The 15232-nt window shown below is 40.3% G+C and overlaps 2 protein-coding genes across 6 annotated transcripts in view; one reads left to right on the top strand and one right to left on the bottom strand.

The window, feature by feature from the left end:
- The window catches only part of LOC140065271 (disintegrin and metalloproteinase domain-containing protein 10-like), a 98571-nt gene that overhangs the window by 1156 nt on the left and 82183 nt on the right, over positions 1 to 15232 (bottom strand). For 3 of the 5 annotated variants that reach the window (XR_011847881.1, XR_011847879.1, XR_011847873.1), the window contains 2 exons: positions 12807 to 13275; positions 4982 to 5074 (listed from right to left, as the gene is read on the bottom strand). Coding sequence is in view for 1 of the 5 variants with exons in the window: in XM_072112878.1 (XP_071968979.1) it covers positions 13115 to 13275 (161 nt within the window). In the remaining 4 variants the exon portion in view is untranslated. Of the gene's footprint in view, positions 1 to 4981; positions 5075 to 9367; positions 13276 to 15232 lie in introns of those variants that run through there. The other 2 variants (XR_011847874.1, XM_072112878.1) reach the window with 2 other exon arrangements.
- LOC140121005 (olfactory receptor 5G9-like) lies at positions 7292 to 8221 on the top strand. Its single transcript, XM_072140149.1, has one exon. It carries the CDS (start codon positions 7292 to 7294, stop codon positions 8219 to 8221), a length of 930 nt encoding a protein of 309 aa, XP_071996250.1.

Below are 15232 nucleotides of genomic sequence, written 5' to 3' on the forward strand. Positions count from 1 at the left end.
GTTTACAGTTCACCACACTGGGTGACTGTATGTATTCTTGTACATAGTGTATTTTAATTGATTTTAAATGTCTGTTCTCTGATTGTCTGTCTTGTCAAATAATTTTTTGGAATAAATTTGGATTTATACTTTTGCATCATACATGAGCCTTTTGAATGCATTCTTTCTCTTGTTGTGTTTTCCATTATGGAGGTGTTGTCACTGTGGAACATAGGTTGCTAACACGCATTCATGTTTTCTCAAGGAGTTCAGAAGTGCAGTAAAAGTATAGATGCCATAAGCGTATACAATGAAAATATTATCGCGGAGGATCCCCAACGCACCATGCGTGCCATATCCTATCAAATTTTGCAGGATGGGATCTTTGCTTGTAGAGCACTTTCTGGTAAGGAATAATTGCGTTTATCAGCTTCTTCCACTGGGTTACGCAGTGGACGGCTATCATTTTATTAAAAGAGATTCTCTAAGAAAGATTCTAGTATAGTGAGGTCAGAGTTCCTCATCCAGTGTACAAACAAACAAATCTTACGATCAAGAGATATAGGTTGTTCCAGTATATCCATATAGCTCTGTCTGTAGGTCTGTAGTAGCGATCAGTCCCATACTATATGGTAGAAGGTAGCTGGCGTAAATTGACATCTAAGTCAATTATGGGCAGGGATAGGACCCATATTAAATAGCCGTATTGGTGTAAGATAGCACTGGTATGTAGTATACAATTTAATCAGTTTGTTATTTATGGCGGGTGATCTGAGTGTTAGCATGGATAAGATGTGAGTAGATATGTGCATGATATTAAGCCTCCTGGTCCCTGGGACCTAATCATCCCTATCAGGCGGGAAAGAGGACAACATTTCTGTCATTTTAGGAAAATGGGCTTGTAGTGCAAGTCGTAATTGTAGAAACTGAAAGAAACTTTGTCTAGGGATCTGGTATTTAGATTCTAATTGCTCAAAAGATTGCATTGATGTTTTGTCCCATATATAACTGATATTGCATGTATACAGTACAATGTGATTTCCAGAGAGATGGATTAATATCCTCAGAAATATGTGAGAGACCCTAGTTATTCCATAGGGAGTCTCCAGGGGTACTTTGTGAAATCTGTGATCTTCTTGGCCTGCCTCCAGATCCATCTGATCCTTTTGAGGATTGGGGGAAGCCGGAGGCAGCACAAGCAGCTAATAGTTAGTCAGGGTCCTCTGAGGGGCCAGTCGATATCCCAGTGCCCAAAAAGTGTAAGTGAACCGCAAGGTAGTATACATACATGACGGGCAGGACAGGTCGGGCATCCCCGCTAGCTCCTTAGGTCTCTGTAGCTTATTCAGTTGTTTGAACCTACCTGCCCCCAAATATAGGGTATCAATAAAAAGTCTAGGGCTGCAATAAAAGACTTAGGTATAGATATGAAGATGTGGGAGAAGACATATAAGCACTTCGGTTGTACCCCCATCTTAATTAGTTAATAAGGCCTGCAACAGATAGCGTTATTTTTCCCCATATCAAATTTTGCCTTAAATAAAGGAAGCAATGGGGTGATATTTAAATCAGCCCTGCCTTGTGCCTCTCCCCATGATAAATCTAAGTGTTAGCCATTCAGAGCTAAGTAAGCTGTTGGTTTCTTATATGAGATGGATATCCATTTAATAAATGAATACCTGTATATTGTTAGGACACGTTTACAGTTTACAGAGTTTTCATTGTGTTTGAAAGGCACAACAAATGCATCAGGCAAAACATCCCAACGCATCCCAAACACATCAGTATTAATGATTTATTTTGAGGTGTATTATTCCCAATGTGTTTGCAACGTGTTTTAAAACGCAATGTAAACACATAGGGGCACATTTACTTACCCGGTCCTGCGATGTTCACAAAAGTGCATTGTCCGAGGATCATGCACTGTGCCGTGATTCACGTTTGCAGCGGGCCGGGGTAAGGGTCTAATATTCCTCTATCCACCCACGCATTCAATCATATGTTTAAACCTAAACTTCCAGCTAACTTCCTCCATAAGGATATAGAATGTTGCAGGGTGGGAGTAAAAAGTTCACAAATAAAATCCTTCAAACATAATGCTTCCATCCTCAATCGGATGGATCTGTCAGAAACAAAGTTATTTTCAATGTTACCCATTTTTGGTCAATAGGCCTGAATGTTTGGAAAGGCCATACCCCCTTCCTTAATGGAGTAACATAGATATTCTTTAGCTACTTGGGAATTTTTATTTCTGCAGACAAAACTCAATAAAAGGTGCTGTATCTCCTTCAAAGCACACAGAGGAATTTTCAATGGAATGCCGTGGAGGAAGTACAGCACCTTTGGGAGGGATGTCATTCTACAGTACAATACCTTCGTCTTTCCACTTCAGTAGTAATCTGCGCTTTTACAGCAGGAGAACAGTCCATCTTTTGATCTGGAGGAGCATTAAAGTCTCCACTTTGAATTATTCTACCAATAGCCTGTTGTTGTAATAAACCCAGGGCCGGCTCCAGGTTTTAGTGGGCCCCTGGGCGACAGAGCCTTAGTGGGCCCCTCCTTGGACCGCCCTCCAGTGGCCACACTGCGCCCCCTCCCCTGCGGACACACTGACCCTGGGGACACACTGATCCCCCCCTTCACCCCCCCGGGACACACTGATCCCCCCGTCCCCTGCGGACACACTGAACCCCCCCTCCCCTGTGGACACACTGAACCCCCCGCTCCCCTGCGGACACACTGAACCCCCCCTCCCTTGTGGACACACTGAACCCCCCGCTCCCCTGCGGACACACTGAACCCCCCCTCCCTGCGGACACACTGAACCCCCCCTCCCCTGCGGACACACTGAACCCCCCCCCCTGCGGACACACTGAACCCCCCCCCTCCCTGCGGACACACTGAACCCCCCCTCCCTGCGGACACACTGAACCCCCCCCCCCCTCCCTGCGGACACACTGAACCCCCCCCCTCCCCTGCGGACACACTGAACCCGGACACACTGAACCCCCCCCCCTGCTGACACAATGACCCCCTCCAGACACATTGAACCCCCCCCCTCCCCCTGTGGACAAAATGACCCCCCTGCTGACACACTAAAACTGGTACAATTGATCCGGGGGCCCGAGTGGGCCCCTCCAGTAGCCCGGGGCCCCGGCACTTGCACGGGTTGGCCGGGTGCTGGCGCCGGGCCTGAATAAACCACATACATTACTGCAAGTGTGTAAAGTACATCATTAATCTCCCCCATGACAATCATATATCTTCCTTCTGTATCTTTTAGAGTTTTGAACAGCTTAAACAATACTGAATTTCTAAACATTATGCATACTCCTGCTTTCTTAACTACTGGGGAGGCATATATGATTAGAGGAAAGTCTGGATGGGATAAACTAAATTTATCTCTGTCTAGGAGATGAGTCTCTTTCATGCAGCAGAAGAAGATTCTGATACACATTTGCATTCACTCTGCAAAATAGCTGCATGTGAGGTTCAACAGCTGCTGCAGAAAACATTCCCCAAACCATGACACTTCCTCCACCACCTATCAATGACTTCTTTACAGACTTTGGGTTCAGTCTTTCCCCAGTTTGTCGATGAATATAATGTTTCTCATCAGATCCAAATCAATTGAACTTGCTTTGATCATGAAAATGACTTCTTTGTCCGGAAAGGTGAGTCTAGCCTTTTGATTCTTTCTGCTAGTGAGAGGTTTGGTCACCGCAGAGTGGGCTTTCAGACAAAATGCTCTTAAACATTGAGACACTGTATGACAAGACAGATCTGGTATTGCTCGCCAGTTCATTCTAGGGCAGTGTTTCTCAACCTTTCTAATGCTGTGACCCCGCAATACAGTTCCTCATGCTGTGGCGACCCCAAACTATTCAACTCGCAGTAAAAACTCAGTAAAATTTCGGCTCCAATGGCTTTAGGCGACCCCCGGTTTTGGTCGTTCGACCCCCGCTGGGGTCCCGACCCACAGGTTGAGAACCACTGTTCTAGGGTAAAGCTCTGTCTCGACATACGTCTCAAAATTTAATAGCAGTTGCAGTGAAAACCCACTCTATTTTGTCGACAAACTGAAGAAGTATCATGGGGACGTTTTCTGCCACATAAGTTAGAACTCTTACACAGAATGCAGAATGGTGGGATGAATGAAATTGTGTATCAGAACCTTATTCAACAAGGTTCCTTACTTGTGTTCTTCACTCAATAAGGCAACAATCTTTTAACCAGCAACAGGCAAAGCAGTTGCTTGAAACAGAAAACATTGAAACAATAAAATGGCCATTCTAGAGTCTTGATCAAAACACCGTTGTAGTGGCATGGTCTACTCCTTACAAAAATCCATCAAATGTCATTCAATGGAGATTACATTATTTCTGAAAAAATCAAGTGATTTTAAATTGTTCAATAATTTTGTGATTTTTTAGATTATCTTGTAGATGCTATCTCTCACAGTTTGCATGTGTTAAAACATGCAAAATCAACAGTGATTAAAGGGGTTATTCGGGTTTAAAAAATTTCTTATGGCCGGGCTGGGGAGGGCTATTTAAACACAATAAACATGTACTTACCTCCTCCGGTGCTGCCAATGTCCCGCGCTGCGGCCGGTCTTCTCTGTGCACCGTTTTCATTACAAGTGCACACAGGGAGCTTCTGGCCGGCCGGAAGCTCCCATGCGCACCATCTCCCAGCGCTTACAACGCTGAGAGATAGGGACGGATGGGAGGAGCCATCCACATGGCGGACCGGAAGCTCCCTGTGCACGGCTTCCGTGCCCCTGTAAACAAACAGGGGCACGGATCGAAGGGACCGCGGCGCGGGACATCAGCGGCGCTGGATGAGGTAAGTATATTATTATGTTTAACTAGCCCTCCCCAGCCCGGCCATAAGAAATTTTTTAAACCCGGATAACCCCTTTAAAATACTTGTTATCCTCACTGTGTGTCATTAAAGATTTAGTACTTAATCAAAGGTTCTGTGTCACATATTACGTTACCTTTCTTAGAGTCCCCTTTTTTAGTGTCCAGAGTGCGGCCAAATATAAATATTGTTCCAGCCATCACATCAGTAGAACAGCCCACCATCGTGTCTATATTTATACAAATATGGAAAGTAGTATTGACAACTTTACATACAGAATATATAGAGCATTTTATGATATAAAATAAAGCAAAAACTTGCAAATGACCACTTTTTTTTCAAAACAAAAAAACTCAGTTGTCCCTGTTATACATTACTGCTGTATGTTGTAGTAATGAAATTTAAGCAAAGATTAGAAAGAGTAGGGTACTAACGTTTATATAAGTGTTCATGTTACAGCTAGATCCTCTAATGTAATATGTAATTCTGATCCCTTACTGGGAACAACTGAATAATTACTATAAACCTATTTTTTTTAGTGAAAAATATTAAAACAACCATGAAAAATCTTGGTCTTGTGAATTTATTTTTTATAATACAATTTTGATGGAAATATACAATAATTCAATGACGATTTCAGTGCTAGAACTATAAGGGGCACATTTACTAAGGGACGCGACAGAAATCTGGGGGCGTGGCCGTCGGAAAACCAGTCCGATTCGGAAAGACTGCGGAATTTTAAAAAAAAATTGTGTTGCAAAAATAGCACTCACATACACCGGAACGAAGGAGGTGAATTCCAGCGGACTTCAGCGGAGCAGCGACACCTAGTGGATATCGGGCGCATAACCTTAGTGAATCCCGGCAGAACCCGAATCAGCATCGTATATAAGTTGTACCTTATATACTTATGTGTAAGCCAAGTTTTTCAGCACAAAAAATGTGCTGAAAAAACTCACCTCGGCTTATACACAAGTCAATTAAAAAAAATAAACTTACATACTTACCCATACTTTGCAGGCCGGCGCAGCAAAGAGAAGAAAAAAGAGGAGACGCAGGAAGCGGAGCACTGGGGAGCTGCAGCGGGCATTGGGACCGCCCGAAGGTGAGTATGTAAGTTTGTTTTTTTATGTGTTTGGCAAACTGCAGGCTGGCTAGCTATATACTACATGGGGCTGGCTTGCTGCATACTATATGGGGCTGAAAGTATGGGAGAAAACCCCAGTCAACCCGACTCATAGGTAGGTAAGCTAATTCCAAATAAATAGTAGAGCATGAGCACTCCTTGAAGAATTACACGTTTTTTCACGCAAAGTGAAAGTGCAATGTTTCAGCCACTCAATGGAGCTATTTTCAAGCAAACAAAATGGTGTTTGAAAGAGGGCATATATACGCCCAGGAAGTGACACCATCAATTATATCATTGTGAGAGGCTTAACAAAGTTGCAATTTATACATTAGTAGGTGCATAAAAATATGTATATACAAAATATAGCAATGACCTACACACTGTAGAATGGTGTTCCTGGGGGTATAAATGCCATCCTTGTAACACCATTTTGTACGCTTGAAAATAGCTTCATTGCTACTGTGCTCAGATGTGTACTATAAACAGACAATGGAAATCTATAAAACATGAACCATGATATCTACTGACACGTTATGAGTTGTAACCTATAAGGATCACATATATTAGTGTATCATTGCTTTCGGATTACATTTTAAGGTAGGGCATGAAGGGTAAGGATGCTTGCACCAATTGTACTTAAACTGACGGTGCCATGTTTTTTTTTGGTCCACTCACTTTAACAAGCGCGAGTGACAATTATGTCACCACTTTCGATGTAAATGTGGCGCGCTTGTCGTGTATCCGCATCAGAATTCCCCTTTATGTGCACAAAAATGGTGAAATCGCTTAGTAAATACATTTGCAAGCAGTTTGCACATGTATTTATGTGAAAAATGAACCTGAAAACTGGGGCAGCCAGTTTAATAAATGTAGGCCACTATATTCACATAAACTAGATCTACAGACTAATATATAATGTATCAGTTACAGAATCTTAATAGGAAAATTGCAGATATCGATTTACCTGATTTGGTTCTGATTTGGAAATTTGGTTCTTTATTCATATTTTCTGTCACAGCCCTTTATAGGATTTAATCTTCTAAATATCATTATACATTTTAAAATCTATGTTCATTAAAGTCTGATACAATAAACTATGTAATTCTACTACCACTTTGTGTAAGAATGTATCCTCACTGCCTCTCCCCTGCTCACTTGCAGAGGGAGAGGGATGAATGAGGAGACTCTGATGAAGCTGATTCCCATCTGAATGGTAGTAGGGAGTTTATTGTATTGTTATGTCCCAATAACTATAATAATTGGATTGCAATTCATTGTATGTTTGTTAGATTCCAGATTGTAACTCACATTGAAGAAATGAATACATTTAACCACACACCGGACTCCCAATTCCAAATAATTGGTTTTCAGCAGTTTCATAACATTAGAATCATTTTATTTATTTTTCTGCTTTTATTTTATATTGTAATATTTATTGGGAATCTTTTCATTGTATGCTTAGTGACAAATGCAAAGGACCTCCATACTCCCATGTACTTCTTTCTAAGCAACCTTTCATTATCTGATGTGTTATTAACTTCTAATATTGTGCCAAACATGCTGCAAATCTTGTGGACAGAAAACGGAAAAGTCACACTCTCTGGTTGCATTCTACAGTTCTATATATTTGGATCAATATCAGCAACAGAATGTCTACTTCTAACTGTCATGTCTTATGATCGCTATCAGGCCATTTGTAACCCCTTGAAATACTCTTCTGTTATGACTTTTAGATGCTGCCGAGGTCTTATAACTTTCTGTTGGGCAGCTGGATTTACTCCTACATCTCCAGTTGCAATAGGTTTATCTAAACTTCAGTTCTGTCACTTAAATACAATTGATCATTTCTTCTGTGATCTTGCACCATTTCTAGAACTTGCCTGCACTGATATATCAACAGTGAAGATGGTGTCATTTTCCTTCTCTTTCCTTTTTACCTTCTTCCCATTTATTTTCATCATTGTGTCTTATGCTTTCATAATTCACACAATCTTAAGGATTAAGTCAGAGAAAGGAAGACAGAAGGCCTTCTCCACATGTAGTTCCCACCTGGCTGTAGTTTCTTTATATTACGGGACTCTCTTTATTCTCTATGGTGTGCCCTCAAAGAAGCAGTCTTTAAGTATAAACAAAATCCTCTCTCTTTTCTATATTATTGTTACACCTCTGCTGAATCCAATTATATATTCACTAAAGAATCGAGAGATAAGTAAGGCATTTGGGAGAATTTTAAGACATGCCAAATAAATTTTTCAAGGCAGCTATGCAGAGCTGAAATTATACATAAGGGGGCATATATAGGCTCCATGTGACAGTATTTGGACTGTCTTCAGAGCTCCACTGCTTGTTATATTTTTAAAGGGAACCTGTCAGACACATCTAGCACCCCAAACTGAAGGTCCTACCTCATTTACTGTAGTGAGTTATTCTACATGATGATATTGAAATGTCACAAGAGGACATGGAAGGAAGGGGGTGTTGCAGTCTGACTCAGCTCAGGAACATTTGGTTGTCTCACAGTGGTTGGTTCACAGGATTACAATAAAGACTGGGGGAGCGGTTAATTTTATAATTCAAAGGAGCGGAGCCAAATACTCATTTCAACATCAGTAGGCAGAGCAACTCATTAAATGAAAATGAGGTAGAACCTTTAGTTTGGGAGAATAGATGTATCTGACAGGGTTCCTTTAAAGTGGCTTTGGCCCTTTAATAAATCTGTCAGCAGCTCTGGCTTCTTGGTTATTTAAAAAGTCACAGAAAACTGGCCTGAACCATGCATACACTGGGGAACGGGGTGGGGGAACTGGAGTGGTTTTGTGACTATAATCACCATTTTTTAGGCACATTATCTATCATTTTTGGCTAACACAATATGTTTTGTTTATATAATTTTGTATAATTCCTTTTTAAAGGAAACCTACCATTTGATTTCATGCATTATGAAGCAAACCTTGAGAATACTGTAGCTACACTGATGCAGGATCATATCTTGGTTAATCCCTGTGCTGAGTAGTTTTGCTGATAAAACAATTATAGAATATGAAGCTGTTTCACTACTGTAGCTGGGCTCAGCACTTTTCCTAGCACATTAGTTATTCACTGAACCAGAGGATGATGCAATCCCTGGGTTGTGCCTGAAGGCAGAATAATCAATTGCTGTAATATCCCCCATCTGCTGTGTATGAGTGATCCAATTCAAGTTGATTAGTCCTGTCTAGTCTAAACCCCGTGTGTAATTCAAGCTCTGTGCAACTTGTGCAATCATGCAATCCAGCTTTCCCAAGGTCCTCAATGTTATAATTGTTTTTTTAACAAAACTACTCAACTCAGGGATTAACCAAGATATGATCCTGCATCAGTGTAGCTACAGCATTCTCAAGGTATGTTTGCTTCATAATGCATCCAATCAAATGGTAGAGTTCATTTAATTTCTTCCCTTTTAAGGCTTCCTGTATACAAACATATTTTTCTTGTTGCCATAAAATATGTCTGTAATGGCCATGTGTCAACAGTATTTGTTCATTCACATTATTTATCATTGTTTGGTAATAAAATGGGATTTGTTTTTTGATTTTGTATTATGCTCTTTTTAATTTCTTCCACTTTAAGGCTTCCTGCATAGAAATGTATTTTTCCTGCGCCCACAAAATACATCTCTAATGGCTTGTATGTCAACAGTATTTGTCAAAAGCTAAGGCCTTCATGACCATATATGGAGGTTGTGAGCCAGCGTCAGAAATTGCAGCTAGCTCACAGCCAATGACTTTTATAAAGCACAGACATAGCTGCGGCCACTCAGCTCCTATGGAGATGGCAGGGGCAAGCGACACCCAATTCAACCCGGTCAAAACGGGCCAAGAACATTCCCCTATTTGCAGCCTGTATTGGCACATGGCAATGCAGATGAGGTGTGAGCAATATGGCCACAAAAATGGATCCTAAAAAAAATGGAAAATTATGTCAGTAGCCTGTTCTAACACATTGGCGTGTCAATAATTGTTTTACCTAGCAATGGATCCACAAATACAGAATAGGAAAGAAGAAGACCTGCTCTGAGGTTTTTCTCAAAGCCACTAACCTGCCACACGGTACTGTGGAATTCCCAGCTGTGTGAATAAGCCCATAGTAATACATGTAAGTAAGATTCACTCCAGCACTGATGAGGCTTTTAAAAACTTTCAATCTTTATTTTCTTCCAGTTTCGGAAACTATATGATAAAATAAGACATGACATCCCAATGGCAACACCAGTTGTTGCATATTGCGGGACATAGGCCGCATAGGCATTGGCCTTTGTCCAGCAATATGTAACAACTGGTGTGTTCCTAAAAAAGGAGAAGGAAAAGATGTGGTGGTTAGGTGTGGAATTATAGAGGTTTGTGTATTGAAAGGCAGTGGTTGTGCCGTAGACATGTCTGTGCGTTGTGGCTCTATAATTCTCCTGGGATCTGCATTCTTTGATTGTGCAACAGGTGGGTTTGGATGGTGTTGCTGACTGACTGATGATACTGAGGAGGAAAGTGATAGAGATTGAGTATTTCAAGTTACTGGGTAGTTTACTCCCATACATGGTTTCACTGATGTGATTCTGGTAAAGTTGTCTCGATTATTGGTAGTCCTCTTATGTCGAGGTGAATTACGATTTCTTGTATTTTTACATTTGGTCCCTCCCTGTTTGGGTTATTGACTTGACACAAAGTCTTATGTACTTGAGAATTCAGATTCAGAAATATCTGTATAAAGGGGTAGTTAGCGATAGTCTTATTGCGTTTCTGATTACTTCTCTAGTAGTATATCTGTCCAGTTTGGAAATCCTTCCTATCCCTTAGATATTTCTGGTGTTTTTTCTCTTTGATCTCTTTCACAAGAGTATCAATGTGTTTCTGCAGTTTACTCTCCAGTCCTAGAAAGTCAGGATGTTGATTAAATGATTGTATGTCTTGAACCTGCAGGTATTCAATCATACGCAGAGAGTTTTCTGTCAAGATTGTCTGCCACCATCTTAAGAATTCTGGGTCACCCTGGTGTGATTTAGGGTTGATTTGTATTCTCAAAGCCCTATAAACGAATTTTTGGCTCAGAAAGGTTTCAAAGCTCCCAGCTCGCTTTGATGTATTGTTTGTAAATTTTGTATATGTCATTAAAGGCTGAAAGAATATCTGTCTTATTTGGTGGAAGGTCCTCTATACAGAAGACCTGTGTGGCCTGTTGTCTGACACTTCTAAGATTTATAACTTGTGACAAAAATCCTGCCATGTCACAAATTGATAAAAGAAGTCAAGAACAGGTAGAGAGATACTCCATGTATTAGAGGCACTAGCAGAGTAGGGGAAGGATATGCTGCATACTAAGTTTAATAGAGGCCCTTTTGTCTGCACAAAGACCTCCTAATGAGGAAGAAATGGGTGGGAGAGTATGGTGGGAGGGTGTTGCACATGCTATGATAAAGAGGGATATGGTAGTCCAGTTATCACTTTGAGCATAGGGTCATCTATACCAATATAATTTAGCAGTTTACATATCAAGCACATAGGGACGTTCAGAGTTAATCATCTGTTATTCTAGAACCAGGGGTATGATAGTGGTTACTTTGTGATATTTTTCAGCAGTTTAGCTGCAGTGATATTTCCTCCACAGTATTGCCCACTAATAACAATACCTTGACTATAGTGGTCACAGTCAAGGCACAGTGGTCCCAGTTTTGGCAATTGCCATTACAGGCTGGTTTACAGCCTGTTCATAATTATTATATGATTTACAGGCCATACGACATGTTTCTTGCAACACCCACAGCCTTATAGTCTAAGTGCGGTGTTCCAACTCCTAATCTATATCGTAACCCACATACTCTGTCCCTTGTCTTATATGTGTATCCTCAATAGTTTGCACTATATACTTCTCAGGGCAAGCAATTATCCTCACGATCTAGCAACATGATATAAGTCGCATGTGACTCATAGTGCTAGTATCGAAGTGTGACCACCTAACCTAGACCCTCTTTTGTATATAGATCCACTCTGTCTAGTGTTGCACATCACATATAGTGCAGCTGATAAAACTCGAGACACCTGTTACACTGTGTTTTTAATAAACATCTCCCTGAGCACTTAATACATTTTATCTGACTAAATAAAAGTGACGTTTTATAATCCTTTTTTTTTGTCCGGATATGGGTGGTCTATTCTGCCAATGGCAGCTTTGTAAAAATCTGTAAAAGGTACCCTGCCAGGACATTGGGTTCGTTTTTTCTTGAGAAAACAGGAATTTGTGCACCTGCTTCCAAAAACCTTTCATCACAGGAAAAACAATTATACAGGATTTGTATTAGACCCACAATAAGCCAGAACATCCATTCACCCAGACTGAGCAACACCAGTTTAGGAGTAGCCAACACCAGGGACCACAAATCATCTGTCAGTACCCCAACTTTCCCCTCACTCTTAGGCCCTTTCACACATCTGTTTATGGAGGTGGTAAGCTAGCCATAAGAATGGCTATAAGGCTACCATAGAAGTGCATTGTGCACACTGTGTGTCACCGTATTATGCCGCAGCTGGAAAAAAAGATCATGCTTTATCTTTTGTCATACATACGGCGCAGCTACATTACTTCCTATAGAGAGGGGAGGGGGTAAGGAACGCTCACATCCTCCTCTTCTTCATCCAGCCATATGCTATGCCTGGGTTGTGGCCAAGGAAGCATATGTGTGTAAAATAGGCCTTAGCCAGTATCTTTTATATTTTTGATAATAAAGTAAAGACATAACTTGGTTGTACAGGGTACCCGACTTATGGACACCCAATTTACAGACGAAACCTAGTGACAAACTTACCTCTCTGCCCACTGTGACCTCTGGTGATGTTCACTGGATGCTCTACTCTAGTCCCAGACTGCAGTGACTGGCTGTAAGGTGCCTGTAATAAAGTTTTATTGATAATGGTTGTTCCCATGACAGCACAAAACGTTGAAAATTGAATTGTCACTGGCACAATTTTTTTTTTAATTTGGAGTAACTATTATAAAATATACCAGTTCTGACTTACATACAAACTCAACTTAAGAACAAACCTAAAGAACCTTGTACGTATCTTGTATGTAACCCTGCAGGACAAGTATGAAATGAATACTGTGCAGTTTATTCTATATTCTTGTCTCAGACTGCATATAAATCGAAGCCACATATGATTCTTCTTCCTGGTGATACATAATTCCTTGATGATGATGTTGATAATGAATATTGGATCTTCTAGTAGTCCTGTCGCTTTGTTTCCTTGTTTGTTGTTTGTTCCTTGTTTGTTGTACTAGAGCAAGGGAAAGATGGAAAGATATTTTGGTTTACAGGAGAATAAAAATATATTATATAAAATACATTTTTTTTTTCCAACTGTATTTTTTTTTTAACTCGTTTATTTGAAAGAAGAAACAACATCCAATGTTGAGCATCATGGCATAAGGAAGCACATTAAACAATTCTATTTAATCAAAATCATGTATGTAAAATGCAAGTTTGGACATAAGATTATAAAAAAAACCTTATATAACATACACCCTGTGAGTTGTCATGTCTCTGCAATACATTTGTCATTATGGAGGTGTTGTCACTGTGGAACATAGGTTGCTAACACGCATTCACGTTTTCTCAAGGAGTTCAGAAGTGCAGTAAAAGTATAGATGCCATAAGCGTATACAATGAAAATATTATCGCGGAGGATCCCCAACGCACCATGCGTGCCATATCCTATCAAATTTTGCAGGATGGGATCTTTGCTTGTAGAGCACTTTCTGGTAAGGAATAATTGCGTTTATCAGCTTCTTCCACTGGGTTACGCAGTGGACGGCTATCATTTTATTAAAAGAGATTCTCTAAGAAAGATTCTAGTATAGTGAGGTCAGAGTTCCTCATCCAGTGTACAAACAAACAAATCTTACGATCAAGAGATATAGGTTGTTCCAGTATATCCATATAGCTCTGTCTGTAGGTCTGTAGTAGCGATCAGTACCATACTATATGGTAGAAGGTAGCTGGCGTAAATTGACATCTAAGTCAATTATGGGCAGGGATAGGACCCATATTAAATAGCCGTATTGGTGTAAGATAGCACTGGTATGTAGTATACAATTTAATCAGTTTGTTATTTATGGCGGGTGACACAAATTTGTGTGATTATAATACTTCCGCATCCTCCTCTGCTTAGAGATAGTATCAACATTTTCCACTCCAGTGCTCGGCATGGTACAATCTGAGTGTTAGCATGGATAAGATGTGAGTAGATATGTGCATGATATTAAGCCTCCTGGTCCTTGGGACCTAATCATCCCTATCAGGCGGGAAAGAGGACAACATTTCTGTCATATTAGGAAAATGGGCTTGTAGTGCAAGTCGTAATTGTAGAAACTGAAAAAAACTTTGTCTAGGGATCTGGTATTTAGATTCTAATTGCTCAAAAGATTGCATTGATGTTTGTCCCATATATCTGATATTGCATGTATACAGTACCAATACATTAGAAATGAAGAAAGAGATGTGTATGAAAGACATATGAAACTTTATTTAGAATAACATAAAAACACTTAAAAATCCAAATTGCGGGTACATATCACAAGAACTCCACAAACAGACACATGATAAATGGCAAAAAAGATGTCACACAAAATTATAGCCGATACGCGTGGGGCACCTTCTCCTCACCAGACTTTACTCCTCATTTACGGTAATGTAGTCTCTGCACTTTATCACATTGCACTTTACCTTTACCGGACCTTATGTTTATGCTGTACACTTGTATGTTACTTATTATTAACTCCTGGTCCTGGGTATTTTTGCATATTGATTATGTATTTTTTAGAACACTACTTACCTGGCTATAATTTTGTGTGACATCTTTTTTGCCATTTATCATGTGTCTGTTTGGGGAGTTCTTGTGATATGTACCCGCAATATGGGTTTTTAAGTGTTTCTATGTTATTCTAAATAAAGTTTCATATGTCTTTCATACACATCTCTTTCTTCATTTCTAATGTATTAGTATTCTCCTAGATGTGTGACATACTGCCATTGTTTGTAATTTCTACCCCACCCCTTCCAAAAAATGTAGACAGTACCATGTGATTTCCAGAGAGATGGATTAATATCCTCAGAAATATGTGAGAGACCCTAGTTATTCCATAGGGAGTCTCCAGGGGTACTTTGTGAAAGCTGTGATCTTCTTGGCCTGCCTCCAGATCAATCTGATCCTTTTGAGGATTGAGGGAAGCTGT

The sequence above is a fragment of the Engystomops pustulosus genome, chromosome 1 (assembly GCF_040894005.1).
Source record: "Engystomops pustulosus chromosome 1, aEngPut4.maternal, whole genome shotgun sequence".
Lineage (NCBI taxonomy): Eukaryota > Metazoa > Chordata > Amphibia > Anura > Leptodactylidae > Engystomops > Engystomops pustulosus.